The following is a 12,982-nucleotide window of genomic DNA, read 5'->3' as shown; positions in this document are numbered from 1 at the left end:
GTAACTAGGTGTAGAGTACAGTGGTGTAGCGTGGGGCAAGGTAGATTACAGTGTCATACAGTAGATTGTTTCAGAGTGGAATGTTGCATGGCATAGTGAAGTGCTGCCACATTAAGTGCAGAGTTGTACAGTGTATTGGTGTGGTGTAGAGTGCAATGGTGCAGAATAGATGAGAGTGGTGTGGAGTGATGCAGAGCAGAGTACAGTAGTGTGGTAATAGATGAATGGTACAGACTAGATTGGTGCACAGAGCAGTGGTGTAGAGTGCAGTGGTGCAGAGTAGAATCGAGTGGAGTGCAGTGACATAGAGCGCAATGGTGTAGAATGGCGTAGCATGCAGTGGTGGAGAGTGCAGTCTTAGATTGGTGCAGAGTAGAATAGAATGCAGTGATGTAGCACAACGCTGTAGTGTGCGGTGCGTAGACTGCATAGTGTTGTGGAGTACAGTGATGCAGAGTAGTTGGCATAGTGCATTGGTTTAAAACAGAGTGGCATTGAGTGTAGTGGTGTAGAGTGGCGAAACATTGAGTGCAGTGGAGTGGCTTAGACTGCGGTGGCATAGTGTTTCAGAGTAGAGTGTAGTGGCATAGAGTAGAGTGGTGCTGGGTCGAGTGCAGTGCCTTAGAGCGCAATGGCATGGAGTGGATTGGCTTAGAGTGTACTGGCATAGAGTAGATTGTATTGCAGTAAAGTGAAGTTGCCTAGATTTAAATGTTGCAGGGTAGACTGCAGTGGTGTAGAGTGCAGTTGTGTTTAGTAGAGTGCACTGGCATAGAGTAGAGTGGTGCAGAGTATAGGTGTAGAGTGCATTGGCATAGAGTGTAGTAGAGTGGTGCAGAGTAAAGTGCAGTGGCATAGAGTGCAGTAGTGCAGAGTAAAGCGGTGTAGAGTGGCATAGAGTTCATTGACGGAGAGTGCGGTGGTGCAAAGTAGAGTGGTGCAGAGTAAAGTGACATGGAGTGCAATGGTGTAGAGTGGCTTAGAGTAATACTTAGAAGGAATTAATGGATTGGTGCACCCTCAGAGAGAGAAATCAACAAGCTTAAGTCTGTTTTTTAGAAAACTTTCATTTATTTAAATCCAACTTTAAAATGTAAGATTCACAAACTAAAGTAGCCAGCCAAAACGTTTCGTTCAAGTTCTGTTGAACTTCATCAGGGTTCATCAGTGTCTTTCCAATAGTTCCTAAAGCTGTGGAGAAGGGGAAGAGGGGTACAGGTTGTAGTCCTTCTTTTATTCCATGTTGAAATCCCTGTAATAAAGAAGGCTCAGTCAGTGTACATGTAATCAACTCCTCTCCTTGTGGCGTAGAGTGTATTGGTTTTGGGTGAAGAGGTGTATAGTGTAGTGGCTTAGAGTGCAGCAGTGTAGAATAGTGGTGTGGTGCAGTGTAGATTGCAGTGGACGGAGTGGCATAGTGTACTGGCATAGAATGGAGTGGTACAGAGTAGAGTGCAGTGTTGCAGAGTAGAGTGGGGTAGAGTTTTACTGATAAAAGTATATAGCGAACAAACGATAATCTTCGGAATTGTCATCACCTGGCATATTGAGGCGTTTTAATCATACTAAAATATTTGTTTCCACCACACTTCAGAGTCATCAAAAATGTACTTCATTTGTGCTTTTCTAAAATCTGAAATATCTGCACAGTTCCTTTAGACATTTTTGTATGCTAGAAAAACAAATAGCAACATACAGCCTTCCTCAGGCACACGCCTATTAGCCAGCATGATTGTTACACAAATTCTCTCACTTTGAAGTCAGAGAAAGAAAAGTAAACACAAACCTCCCTTGTAAGACAGAGCCTTATAATTGACCTGTCTTTGACTGTTCAGAAAATGTGACAACATAAGAACAAGGTTTAACCTGTTCCATGCGTCGTACAGCCCCCGGCCAGCCGACGTCACAGTGGGCGTGTGTGGAGGACAGCCGGTGGCCGCCCGAACCCCGCCCACTCACTTTATCAACAGCACTGCGGCGGAATTCGCGCCGCGGTCAAGGTGTTAAAGGCCACTATACAGAAATTGAGCACTGGTGGAAGAACACAGTAAATAGGGTTTGGGCAGTGGAAGGAATGAACGCAAGTTGGACAGCCAAAAACAAAGAGCCAGCAAATGTGAAAAGCAAAAAGAAAGCAAGAAAATGTGAGTTACAAACCACAAAGCCAATGGTAAACATTGCATGTCTTCTGTGTTCCCAGTGGCCACTTCGGCTTGCCCTAGATGTGCAGCTGATGATACAGGCTTCTTTCATATGGTATGGGAATATCCATTGCTAGTGCCTTTCTGTATCACGGTCCTTCAGGTGGTTAATGTAGCTACTGATAATGGGTTCGTTCCTAGCCCCAGCGTGTGCTTGTTGGTCTTCCATGAACGTGCAGTGGCTAGGAAGGCAACGGACCGTTTTATGGATTTGGCATTGATTCTTGCGAGTCGGCAGATAACTATGTGCTAGAAGTCAGCTTATTGACCAGACTTGTACAGGTGGGGGTCTGAGCTGCTTAATTAGGCGGATAACAAGAGGGGAACTATTCGCAAGTAGGAGGTCTGGTTTGTTAGAATGCTTACATTACCGCATGGGATGCGTTCTTACTTGCGTGCCCTCAACTAGATCAGACAGGCACCATTGTTGTGAACATGCCCCCTCGCCGTTACATGTATGAGGGGTATCCAATTGCATTGTTATGAGTGTGCACCTCTCCAGATTCACCCACGGACCTATAACATCTCCCTAGAGACGCTCCTTTCCATTTGAGGCCCATCCTTCAACTTGACCAGTCCCTTTACTGCCTTTCTACTATACGTTCTTGCCCTTAGGTAGCATAATGGCTGACATTGCAGAGGGCTGGGAAGTTAATAGGGGAGCAAAAGAGAAGACGACTCTCATGAAATGTGCAAATAACAAAGCCACCTTCTCTCCCCTCCCTCCTCCCCCCCTCCCCCACACCCCTCCAATCAAACACCATACACAGGTACCAGCGCTTGAAAATTGAGATCTAGTTTATAGTGCCCGCAAGGAGAGCTGGGGCATTGCTAGTCCCCAAAGCTGACAGTGCCTGATATTAAACCACAAGACCGTGAAAGACACCCTTATATTGCACAAGCTGAATGCTTCAGTGAGTGAGTACTGCCTGTCTATTCTACTATCTTTGAGAAGTGCAAGACAGAGAAGGACGTAATCATGGGAAAAGAAGCCTAGGCTAAGAACAGTGGGTAGGGACTGGCAAATATGTGGACTTCACCATCCGTCTTTGTCTCACACATACATTAGCAATCCTTTGTTTTCCAGTAGTGACCGATCATATCAAGAAGTGCTGACGTTTCTCAATCATGACTGCATCAGAACCAAGAGAAGGGGAATCTAGCAGTGCTCTGGAAAGCTGGCAACCGATGTAAGCCAACCACTCACCCTAATAATACTCCAACAACCCTGTCTACCCTAAGTGCCAAGTATTTGAAAAGTTGCCAAGACTAGAGGAAGATTAGAAAGAGATAGGAAAGAGTTGTTAAAGTTAAGAACTCCAAAATAAGGGCAAGGAGGTCCTGATTGAGGAAGCCTGAACCGAAAAACTGAACCCACCCATTCCTTTTTCCCAATTCTCATAATAGTAAATTGGATGAAAAAGAGCAAAGCTCCAAAATGGGCTGTGCTTGTTAAGCCTTCTTGGTAGAAACTGAGTCCCCTCTCCAGAAAGAGCATCAAAAGTAAAACAGCATATTTGGAATCCAATTCTAAGTAGTAATGCAAGAGTTCCTGGGCAGTTTGTAAATCAGTCTGGCTGCTTGAATCTGGATAGCCTGCAGCCTGTGGAGCAGAGTTTTCAAGAGGCTAATATATTTTGATGTCGCTTGACCCAATCTGAATGCAGCTAAGGCCCTTTTCACAGCATCCTGTGTGAGAAACAGATCATTCTTTAGAAAACAGGATCTACGTGTATACTACAGTCCCTCACACACAGGATGAGGCACGCCCTAAAACCACGATGATGGCGATGCCGACGCACAACGGGCACCTATTTCTACATGGTCTGGGAATGCTCGATTATGCAAGCATACTGGGAGCGAATCTGCACTACCTTTCCCGAGATTATAAGCGAAACAGTCCCTCTGGGTCCAAATCTTGTCCTCCCATGGATGCATTGGGGAGGGAGAGGGGGATTATCGTACCAGACGTCTGGTTGGGCTGGGGCCTCGTCATTGCAAAAAAGACATTGCCTGACACATATGCTCAAGACTAGCCTTGCCATTTATTGAATGGGCCTGGTGGATGGATTATGCCACCGCTGCAGAGAGATTTGTGTAAGCACCAGAAGGTATGGGTTGATTGATTGACCTACTCAGAGTGTCTATCATCAGTGATCAGACACGTTTGTTTTCTCTCCTCCTGGGCATTTTGGGATTTAGGGTTGTTGCAGCTAAATTATTCCGATGGTTCCTAAATGTTACCTGATAACGAATATTTAAAAAGGATCAAATTACTGCTCCAATTTGAGGTTTCACTGATAGTTTGCCATCTATTGGGGGACTTCCATGCTTCACTCAGGGATTTTGATGGGTCTCTCTTATTTGGTAAGGGATACAAATAAAGCAGAGCCACAGTGCCCTCCCTCAATCTCTCCACGCCTGCAAGGCAGTATCCCGAACAGTTTTGCCCCTTTTGTGGCATTGCCTGAGGCTTTGCTTACTCACAGCGCCAAGACACATCTCTCCAGCAACAGGTCCACCGATCCTGTTTGGCCAATGCGTAGCCTGGCTCCAGGCTCACAAATCGCGTTTGGTTGCACAAAGGCACACTCTTCACTAAACCTTTGATAAGAGGCTCGAATCCAAGCACCAGCTATGCACCTCGTGGGGGATCTGTTACAGACCTCTGTTTGTGACAGTCCCTACATGGTTTATTTAAACCCTGTAGTTATAGGTAAGTACATTTTCCTTGCACACTGGTAAAATTATTTTGAGAAAAAGTTAGAAACCGATGAGAAAAAGTTAAGAGTTTGCTCCAGATCCGTGTATAAAGATGCAGAATTAATGGGATTGACGTCTGCGAGATTGGTTGGCGCTTGTATGTGGCTGCAGCCATCATTTTCGGAGCAGAATTGAGTCTGTGTGGAACCACACGACTCCACCTAATGGTGCACCGTAGCTATGCTGAATTCACTTCAGAATCCAGTCTGGTGATAATCTTAAGGTTAGAAGTATCCAGCAGAAATCTTTATTTACACCTGTAAAGCCTATTGTCGTCCCTCAGCACCAAGTCGATAGGTAGACAACTCAAAAATAAATGAACCCGGACACCCTCTAATGAAGAGCTTTTGTGTTTGTCTATTCTCTGATTATTACTCATGGCAAGCCATTTTTAAGTCGAGCCTGGCGTAAGCAGCGCTAAAGCGCTGTCTCCAGCGAGCTCTATTGTTAGGGACTTGCCTTGGAAGTGGGACAGGAGATGGGCACGCGCAGAGCTTTCCAGCGATTTCAGCTGGTGTACGCGCATGTACAGCCACGCACTGTGCACATCTCCTGTCCCGCTTGCAAGTAAGCCTCCTGCAATAGCGAGCACGCACACCACACACACGCCACACAGACGCCACACACACACACACAAAAACTCACTGCGCTCTTTTGTCGCTGCGCTGGTGTAATCTCCTCCGCATCACCTGGCACATGCGAGGCTTCCTTCACTCATGGGAGCCCTGCACTTGCATCGGCGGCCTCAGCCGCCACTTCTGCTCCTCCTTACGTCTGCAGCCACCGCGGGGCTCTCCCTCAGGCATGGGAGCCCCACATCACCACTGCTCCTCTCGGCCACGCACTCCGTGGGCGCAGGCTTCCCGCAGAAGGCGGAAGTCCCGGCCCACAATAAGCGTGACGCTACCAAACCTCCGGTTTTCGGGCAGGCAGCGGTGATACCTTAACTACTCTTGTTTAATATGTGTTTGCAAGGGGTAGGGGGATTGGAGTTGAGCACGTTGCTCGTTTAAAAAGTGAATCCTTACACATGTATGTACTAATTGATAGACAGTAATAGCTGTAAAGACACAATGGCATGTTTCTATCCTAGCCATATCTGTACGAGCTGCAAGATTGGATATATAAAATCAAGTATCCCTATGGTTGAACATATACTTATCAAAGCATATACTGTACGACAAGTATAAATACCTTAAAACCGAATAAAATGTGTTCAAAAATAGAAAGATTACAAAGAGCAATCTGCTGGCTTCAAAGCCGCTGCAGCACCCTGGAGTGGTGCCCAAGAGGACAGAGTCTCTGTAACACCAGACTGTACCTGAGCAGACTGCGCGTCTCATGAGCTGAGCCGGATCATGTGGCCTGGAGAAGAAGGCCCGCGCAAACGCCTGCACATCGTGAGAGCAGCAGTACCTGGGTAGTGTGTGCACCAAAGTATGCCCGTGTGTATATATGTTGTTGTGTCGTCTGGTGCGCGCAGTGCGCAAATGCCCGTACGCATGAGAGCAGCAGTACCTGGGTGGTCCTCTGGATGCAGCGCCGGACGATCTCCCGCTGGCTGTTGGCCTTGTCGCCCTGGAAGTAGACTGTGGTGGAGGACTTGTCCTTCAGGTAGGGCTTCTCGTCCGCCCCGTAGCGGTGCAGCAGCGCCTGCTCGCTGCCCTTCTCCGAGTTGTTCATGGTGTAGTGGGTGCCCTCAGGGCGTCGCCCCCCCCCCCTCCTCCTTGGCCCCCGGGCCCTCGCCCCGCTCCATGGCGTGCTCCGCGATGAAGGCGGCCTCGGCGGGGGACAGGAAGGCCACCTCGCCCTCCTCCTGCAGCGCGCGGCGGCACCACGCAACATACATGCACACAGGCATACATTGCTGCACACACCTCACGGTATCTGCGCAAATGTTTGCGCTGTGCAAGCACCACACTGCACGCACCAGACAGGGACTCTGCTGCACACATACACATGGGCATACCCTGTTGCACAGTCACACACCAGTGACACACCGACACCTGTTGCTTTCATCCCACAGACAGACTCACACCTATTGGTCAAACCCTACTTGTGTTTACGCACTGGACACCCCACACAGGAAAACTCTGTTTAACTTACCACACAGCCTTATCCCGTTGCGCACACCATCCAGGTACCGGCTGCTTCTCACATCGCGCAGAGGTGTGCGCTGTGCATGCGTAAACAGAAGGACTTACATCTGCGCATAGATATCGCCCCAAAATACCCTGCCACTGAGTCACAGACACCATCAGACAGAACAGACACCACAGTTGCTCACGCCACACAGGTGCCTGCGCACACCGCGCAGGAACTCCTTGCTGAACATACCAAGAAGAAATAAATACCTGGGATGCACACACCAACCACCCACATGGGATAGATCTCGGCTGCTGCGGACACCACCCTAATAGACAACGGATGCTACAAACTTCACGCAGCTGGAGGCCCCGCACTGCAGAGAGGCCCCAGAGGATCCGCACAGCATACAAAACACCTTACTTACACACCACACAGGGACTCGTTTCTGCACACATGTAAGTACCCCAGCTGCAAATACCACTTTTGAACGAGCTGCGGCATCCTCCATACAGGGCTGCACGCGCAGCCCCAGGGGCTGTCACTGAACACCTATGGCAGAGATCTGTGAGCAGCACACACCGGTCAGGGTCTGCTACTACACTCACCAGGGGCAGATCTCGTCCATCACACACACATCCCATGGACCGATTCCTGCACACACCTGGTAAAGTACGCGCTATATAAAAAAAAAAAAGCATGCATAAATAAATAGATCAAAACACCCTGCCACCAAAACCGGAATATTCATTTGGAGTTACTTTAAATGCATTAAAGTCAGTGCGCTAAGGCATTTATGAATATGTGCGGTCCGCTCCTTCGACAGGAGCGCTATCTGGTGGTTGGATTCGAACCGGTGTCTTACAGGTGAAGCACAGATCTGCACAACGGGTGCATAAACCCGCTGAGCTCTTTTACCTTCACTCGCATATGATAAACATCAGGCGTCAACGGCAGACAATGTGGGCGTGACGCGGGGGACAGAGGGGATCCCAAGGGCTTTGTGGAAGCACGATGCGAGCGATCACTGCCAGTTTCCCGGCGAGGCATTAGCGGGCACACGCGCCCTCTGACCGGGCAGAGTGAAGGACGTGAACTCCTCATACGGAGCTGTCGCCACCTCGAGGGCTGCATTGTCGCCCATTCTGAGCCAAACGAGCTCGGCCACTCCACCGCCATGACTCACTGAAAGCAAACAGGAAATGCGACACCGTCACGCTGGGACTTTTTCATCCACAGGCTAACATCTTGTGTTGTTTGACGTCTCGCACAAGGAGGCGTGAGAATGTTGAATACCCACATTTACGTGTGAGAAGTGACTCCTAGGCCCTAGCAGCAGATGAAAGCAGGGTCATCTAAAGTTTTGGTGGGCCCTGTTCAGAACTGGTTTGAACTTGTGATTTAGTTTAACCTCTCATTCCCTCTTTGGCCAGGTCGCTGAGAGTGTACATGCACACTCGACCAAATTCGAAATGTGTTTCCATCTAATATTCAGGAACAGTGAAGTGTGTTTTCAACATTGTACCACAGCAGCAGTGCACTGACATTACTGTAAGTAATCTCTGTGACGCTCTCCCATTTCTCATAGGTGAGGTCCTGTTTTGATAGAAAAACTTTTTTATGGGTCTTGCATAAAACAAATACCACATTTTGCTGCAAAATGTTAGTAATAGACTCTCACACTTCAATCACATAAAAAATAAATTCAAGAAAAATTTAAAACCATCTGTTTAAGCATTATTCAAGATCATCAGTGCAAGGACAGAGCTGGCTCTATCAGGGCCCACCTGAAAGTCTGGGGCCCTGGGCCAGAGCCCACTTTGCCCATGCCTTAAAACGTCTCTGGCGAAAAGATGTGGTCTAAACTGTCCAACATATCAATGCATGCCAATGCTAACTTAGCGACATTGTGTTATCTTGTGCTAATTGCTTTATTCATTACAACATTTTAGCAATAATAGTGTGACCTTGCCCGAGGAGCATTCAGTGCGCTCAATGGCGTAGCAGGGGGTGGGCTGCCCCGAGCGGCACAAATTTTGGGGGCGCTGGCCGCTCTCACCTGTGGCCGTCATGGCAAATGCAGGGATTGCCAGAACCCCACCCCTTCTCCTACCTGTGGCCATCACAAGGGATCGCCAGCAGCCCCGCTTTTACCTGCAGCCGTCGCAGGCCTGCAAACACTGGGGCCGCCACGGGCAGCCAAAGGTCTACCTACGCCACTGAGGGCGCTTTATACAGAACTTTGTTTTTGGCTGCAGAGGGAAATTTCAATCTCTGGGTCCAGCACATGGTGCGTAGAAGGAAATGTATCTAGTGCGGTACCAGCCAACACAATGATTCCAGCCCATCATTTTTTTACCCTAGACTACTCCACACAGAGACTAGCCATATGCAAGTCAGAATTGTGCTGCTTCAAGAGGGTCGTCGCTCCTAAACTACCAGGCCAGGTCCCCTCCAGAGGGGGATGCTACCTAGTTTCAGACTATTTTGACCTCACAAGTGAGGTAAAGTTTGAGTCCTACACACAGTGAGCACGGGACCACTGTCTGAGCATACCTGTTGTTCTTAGAGCATCTGTGAGAAAACGAAGGGCCCGATTTATGTAATAGTGGCATTTATACTCCTTTGCAATGACATACCACCAATATGAAATCTGCCCGTCCAATTTAAATATGGGAGGACATTCAATTTGGCCACAGTGGAGACTACTCTGTCTTCGCCAAATGTTTTCCAACTTTCAGTGACACTTCCCTTAATAAATCAGGCAGAAGCTAAGGAAGGGAGACTGCGAGGGTCAGGGCAAGGAACAGCAAGGCATGTGCGAACGTGGCACTGCCAGTGGGCAAACAAGCATTTGCAATGCAATAGGTCTCGCATTATTAAAGTTCGAGCGAATGTTTGAGCTATTGGTGTTGCATTATTATTAGCAATGCCAATAGCTCAAACTTTAATAATGCGAGACCTATTGCATTGCAAATGCTTGATTTAGGCTGCTACAGAAACCTGAGGCAGGGACAAAGCCATGCATGGAGGAGAGGTAAGAGGAGACAAACTAGAGAATAACACTTTGTGATACACGTCCCATTTTTGGCCTTAAACTGCACCCCAGACCTAAAGAATCCTCAGAGGCTGCATAGAAGACAGAAGAAGGGGTTGTGGGTGCAGGACTGCTTAATGTTTTTCTTTTTATGAAAATAAGTTGTTTTCCCAGCTGAGGCACAAGTTGTTCTTTTTGTGTGAGAAATGAGAGCCAGTGGAAGGAGGCATAATGTCTTTGTCCAGAGATTGGGGCCACTTACTACCTGCACACCTGGACCACTGCAAGGGCCTGGGCCTAGTGCAGGTGCATGCCAGCCACACTAAAGACCAGCCAGTGGTACAACCCTAGATCCACAAGGCCCAATCTCCAACTAGAGAAAGCAGAGCTCACTTAGACAAGAGAGGGGTAAGCTGGTAGATAATGAGGTGAAAGGGTGCACTAGAAGTACCAATAACAGAGTTGCAATATTAAATATCCTAAATTGATTGGTATGCTCAGGCCCCTTTCCTGCTCTACAAATGAAAAGCAAGCATTTGCAATGCAATAGGTCTCGCATTTACGCGAGTTTGAGCTATATGCCTTGTATTTGTTTTGTTTTTTAAAAACGTATATAAAAGCCATTGTCGCGTAAATGCGAGACCTATTGCATTGCAAATGCTTGTTTGTAAGGAGGCCTGGTGTTCCTTCTGGAAGAGTAGAACATTGTGGGTTTTCTCTGCTGACAGCTGCAATTTTACCTTTAATATTTGTACTGAAGTTTTGTCTTTATAAACTTTTGTTTTTTTAGACTGCTTCCTGAACTCTGCGAACTCTCATCAGGAAGCTGTGGAACAAACCATCATGGCTTTGCAGATGGATCAGGACAATGACGTGAAATATTTTGCGAGTATCCACCCTGCCACAACCAGAATTGCAGACGACACTATGAGCACTGCCTCTTCTACATATTAAGGCATGGTTAACTGTTGCTGTTACACCATCTTTCTTTGAATGCGCGTCGTGAATTGGTCTTCGTAGGAAGAGTGCACAACCTGCGACAAGAGGGAGGAGTGTGGACGCCTGGCAAACAAGGGCTTTGAAAACTGTAATAAAACTTTGTGAATAAGACTTTATAAGAACAATTAAAACACTCAGAGGATTATTTTTGCCGCTGAAGCCTTAAATCTTCTGTCTTCCTGAACTGTAGAAACCATGAATTCTTGACGGAGGAGTGTTTTCAATCTTCAAAGGGAGTTGCTTCCGAAGGCCTGCATCATTATTCTCTCCAACGGACACAACTTTTTAGGGTATTTTTTGGATCGTAGGGGGTGCGGACAGTTTAAAATCTATATATAGTTTTAAGTTACCATGGCGAAGAACAAGTGCAAATGAGGAGACTACCAGTATTAACTGTAAAAGGATTTTAGGCAAGTGGAGATGTTTGTTTTCACTTGCTTCAAATTGAAATTGTCCCATCCTTAAATGCGGGCAATATCCGAGGTGCAAGTATGGGGGTCGGTAGGTTGTAGGAATATGGATTTATCATAAGGGCTCATTGCTAACACTACACTAGGATCTGGTTTTAAACATTAAATACAGCATATTGCTGTACATGTTAGTGAGCAACTTTGCTGTGAGTACCTGTGTCCTAATTGTTTTCATGCTGGTCATGACCTGAAGGAAATGTATTAGCACATGTACTTTGAAAAGTCAGGTATTTTTAACTTGATTGTGATCAGCTCTGAAGTGCATCTTTCTTTTTTCTTATACTGTACATATCTGTGACCACTCTTGGGGAGTGTTGCAGTCTTTAATCATGCTGTTAAAAGCTCTACTGGGAACCAAGTTCTACTTGTCCAAATAAAATTTATTAATGAGATTCAATAAACTTTTCCCATGCTTGTTGGTGTATGTGTGTATAAATGGCCTTGATCATCTGCGTGAGGAGATTGAGGCATCAGTGGCCATTGTCAGTGTGCATTGTGACATTTTATAGAGATCTATATTTTGAGGGTTGCTGGGGAGAAAATTGTGCAACGATTGAAATGTAAATTGTCATAATTTGCTGTGTTTGCAAAAGTAACACGGGTGTGTTATGTTTTAAGCATCGCTCCATTTTTTTTATTTCAATTATACTAATCAGATGTGTTGTGGATAAAACAATACATTGCAATCTGCAAGGAAAAATAAGGGTAGGCAAATTCAGGTGTCGTACACGTTTCCTGCATGTCTCTTTCCTTAACATTTTATAAGCTTTAATGACCCTATACAACAGATCAAATGTTTTGGTATTGTTAATGTAGGTGAATTAATAATTTATTGGCTGATCAGAGAAAAGATTCACACTTACGGACTTGGAGGTGATGAAATAGCATTAAGTAATGACGAATGAAAACATGTATGCTTTGATTAGTGATAGCACATTTAAGAAAGTTACTTCTGAATCAAAAGGGATGCTTATTTGGAATTTGCATAGAAAAGAAAGTGGACATGGCTAAGCTGAGACTTGTTAAAGCTCTCGTTGGCGGTAAACAGATTCCACCAAATATTATTTTAAATGTTTAGCATCATAAGTTTATCCAGTAGATGACTCAGAGGAGGAACACCTATTAGCATATTATGAATGGAGGTGCCCTGATTGCATAGATACAGATCTGTAGCCCTCGCGCTCTGCAGTGCAACAAAATAGCCAGCGGTGATTTAAAGAAACCCAATTACAGAGTCTGTATGCTGTGCCAAACAGCTGCCCCTACTCTGATTGAGCCTGCTGTCCATTGATGGTGTGGTGTGGCATCGGTGAAAGTAGTGCTAGAATGAGGAGTGACATTGGTGTTGTTACTGAGGAGCGCATGCCAGGCCTCAGTGAAGGTGTGGCCTAACAGTCTGTGACCACCTCATCGCTTTCACGTCCATG

At 46.6% G+C, this 12,982-nt stretch overlaps 1 protein-coding gene across 5 annotated transcripts in view; it reads left to right on the top strand.

Annotated features, from left to right (window-relative positions):
* PPP4R1 (protein phosphatase 4 regulatory subunit 1) overlaps positions 1–11,956 on the top strand; it is a 689,584-nt gene extending 677,628 nt beyond the window's left edge. For all 5 annotated transcript variants that reach the window (XM_078688139.1, XM_078688143.1, XM_078688140.1 and 2 more), the window contains one exon: positions 10,877–11,956. In XM_078688139.1, coding sequence (XP_078544265.1) covers positions 10,877–11,040 — 164 coding nt within the window. In that variant the 3' untranslated portion in view covers positions 11,041–11,956. The remainder of the gene's footprint in view (positions 1–10,876) is intronic.
* Positions 11,957–12,982: the final 1,026 nt, after the last annotated feature.

The sequence above is a fragment of the Lissotriton helveticus genome, chromosome 4_1 (assembly GCF_964261635.1).
Source record: "Lissotriton helveticus chromosome 4_1, aLisHel1.1, whole genome shotgun sequence".
Classification (NCBI taxonomy): Eukaryota; Metazoa; Chordata; class Amphibia; order Caudata; family Salamandridae; genus Lissotriton; species Lissotriton helveticus.
The sequence above is the reverse complement of the archived record's forward strand: the minus strand, read 5'-3'. Positions and strand labels throughout refer to the sequence as shown.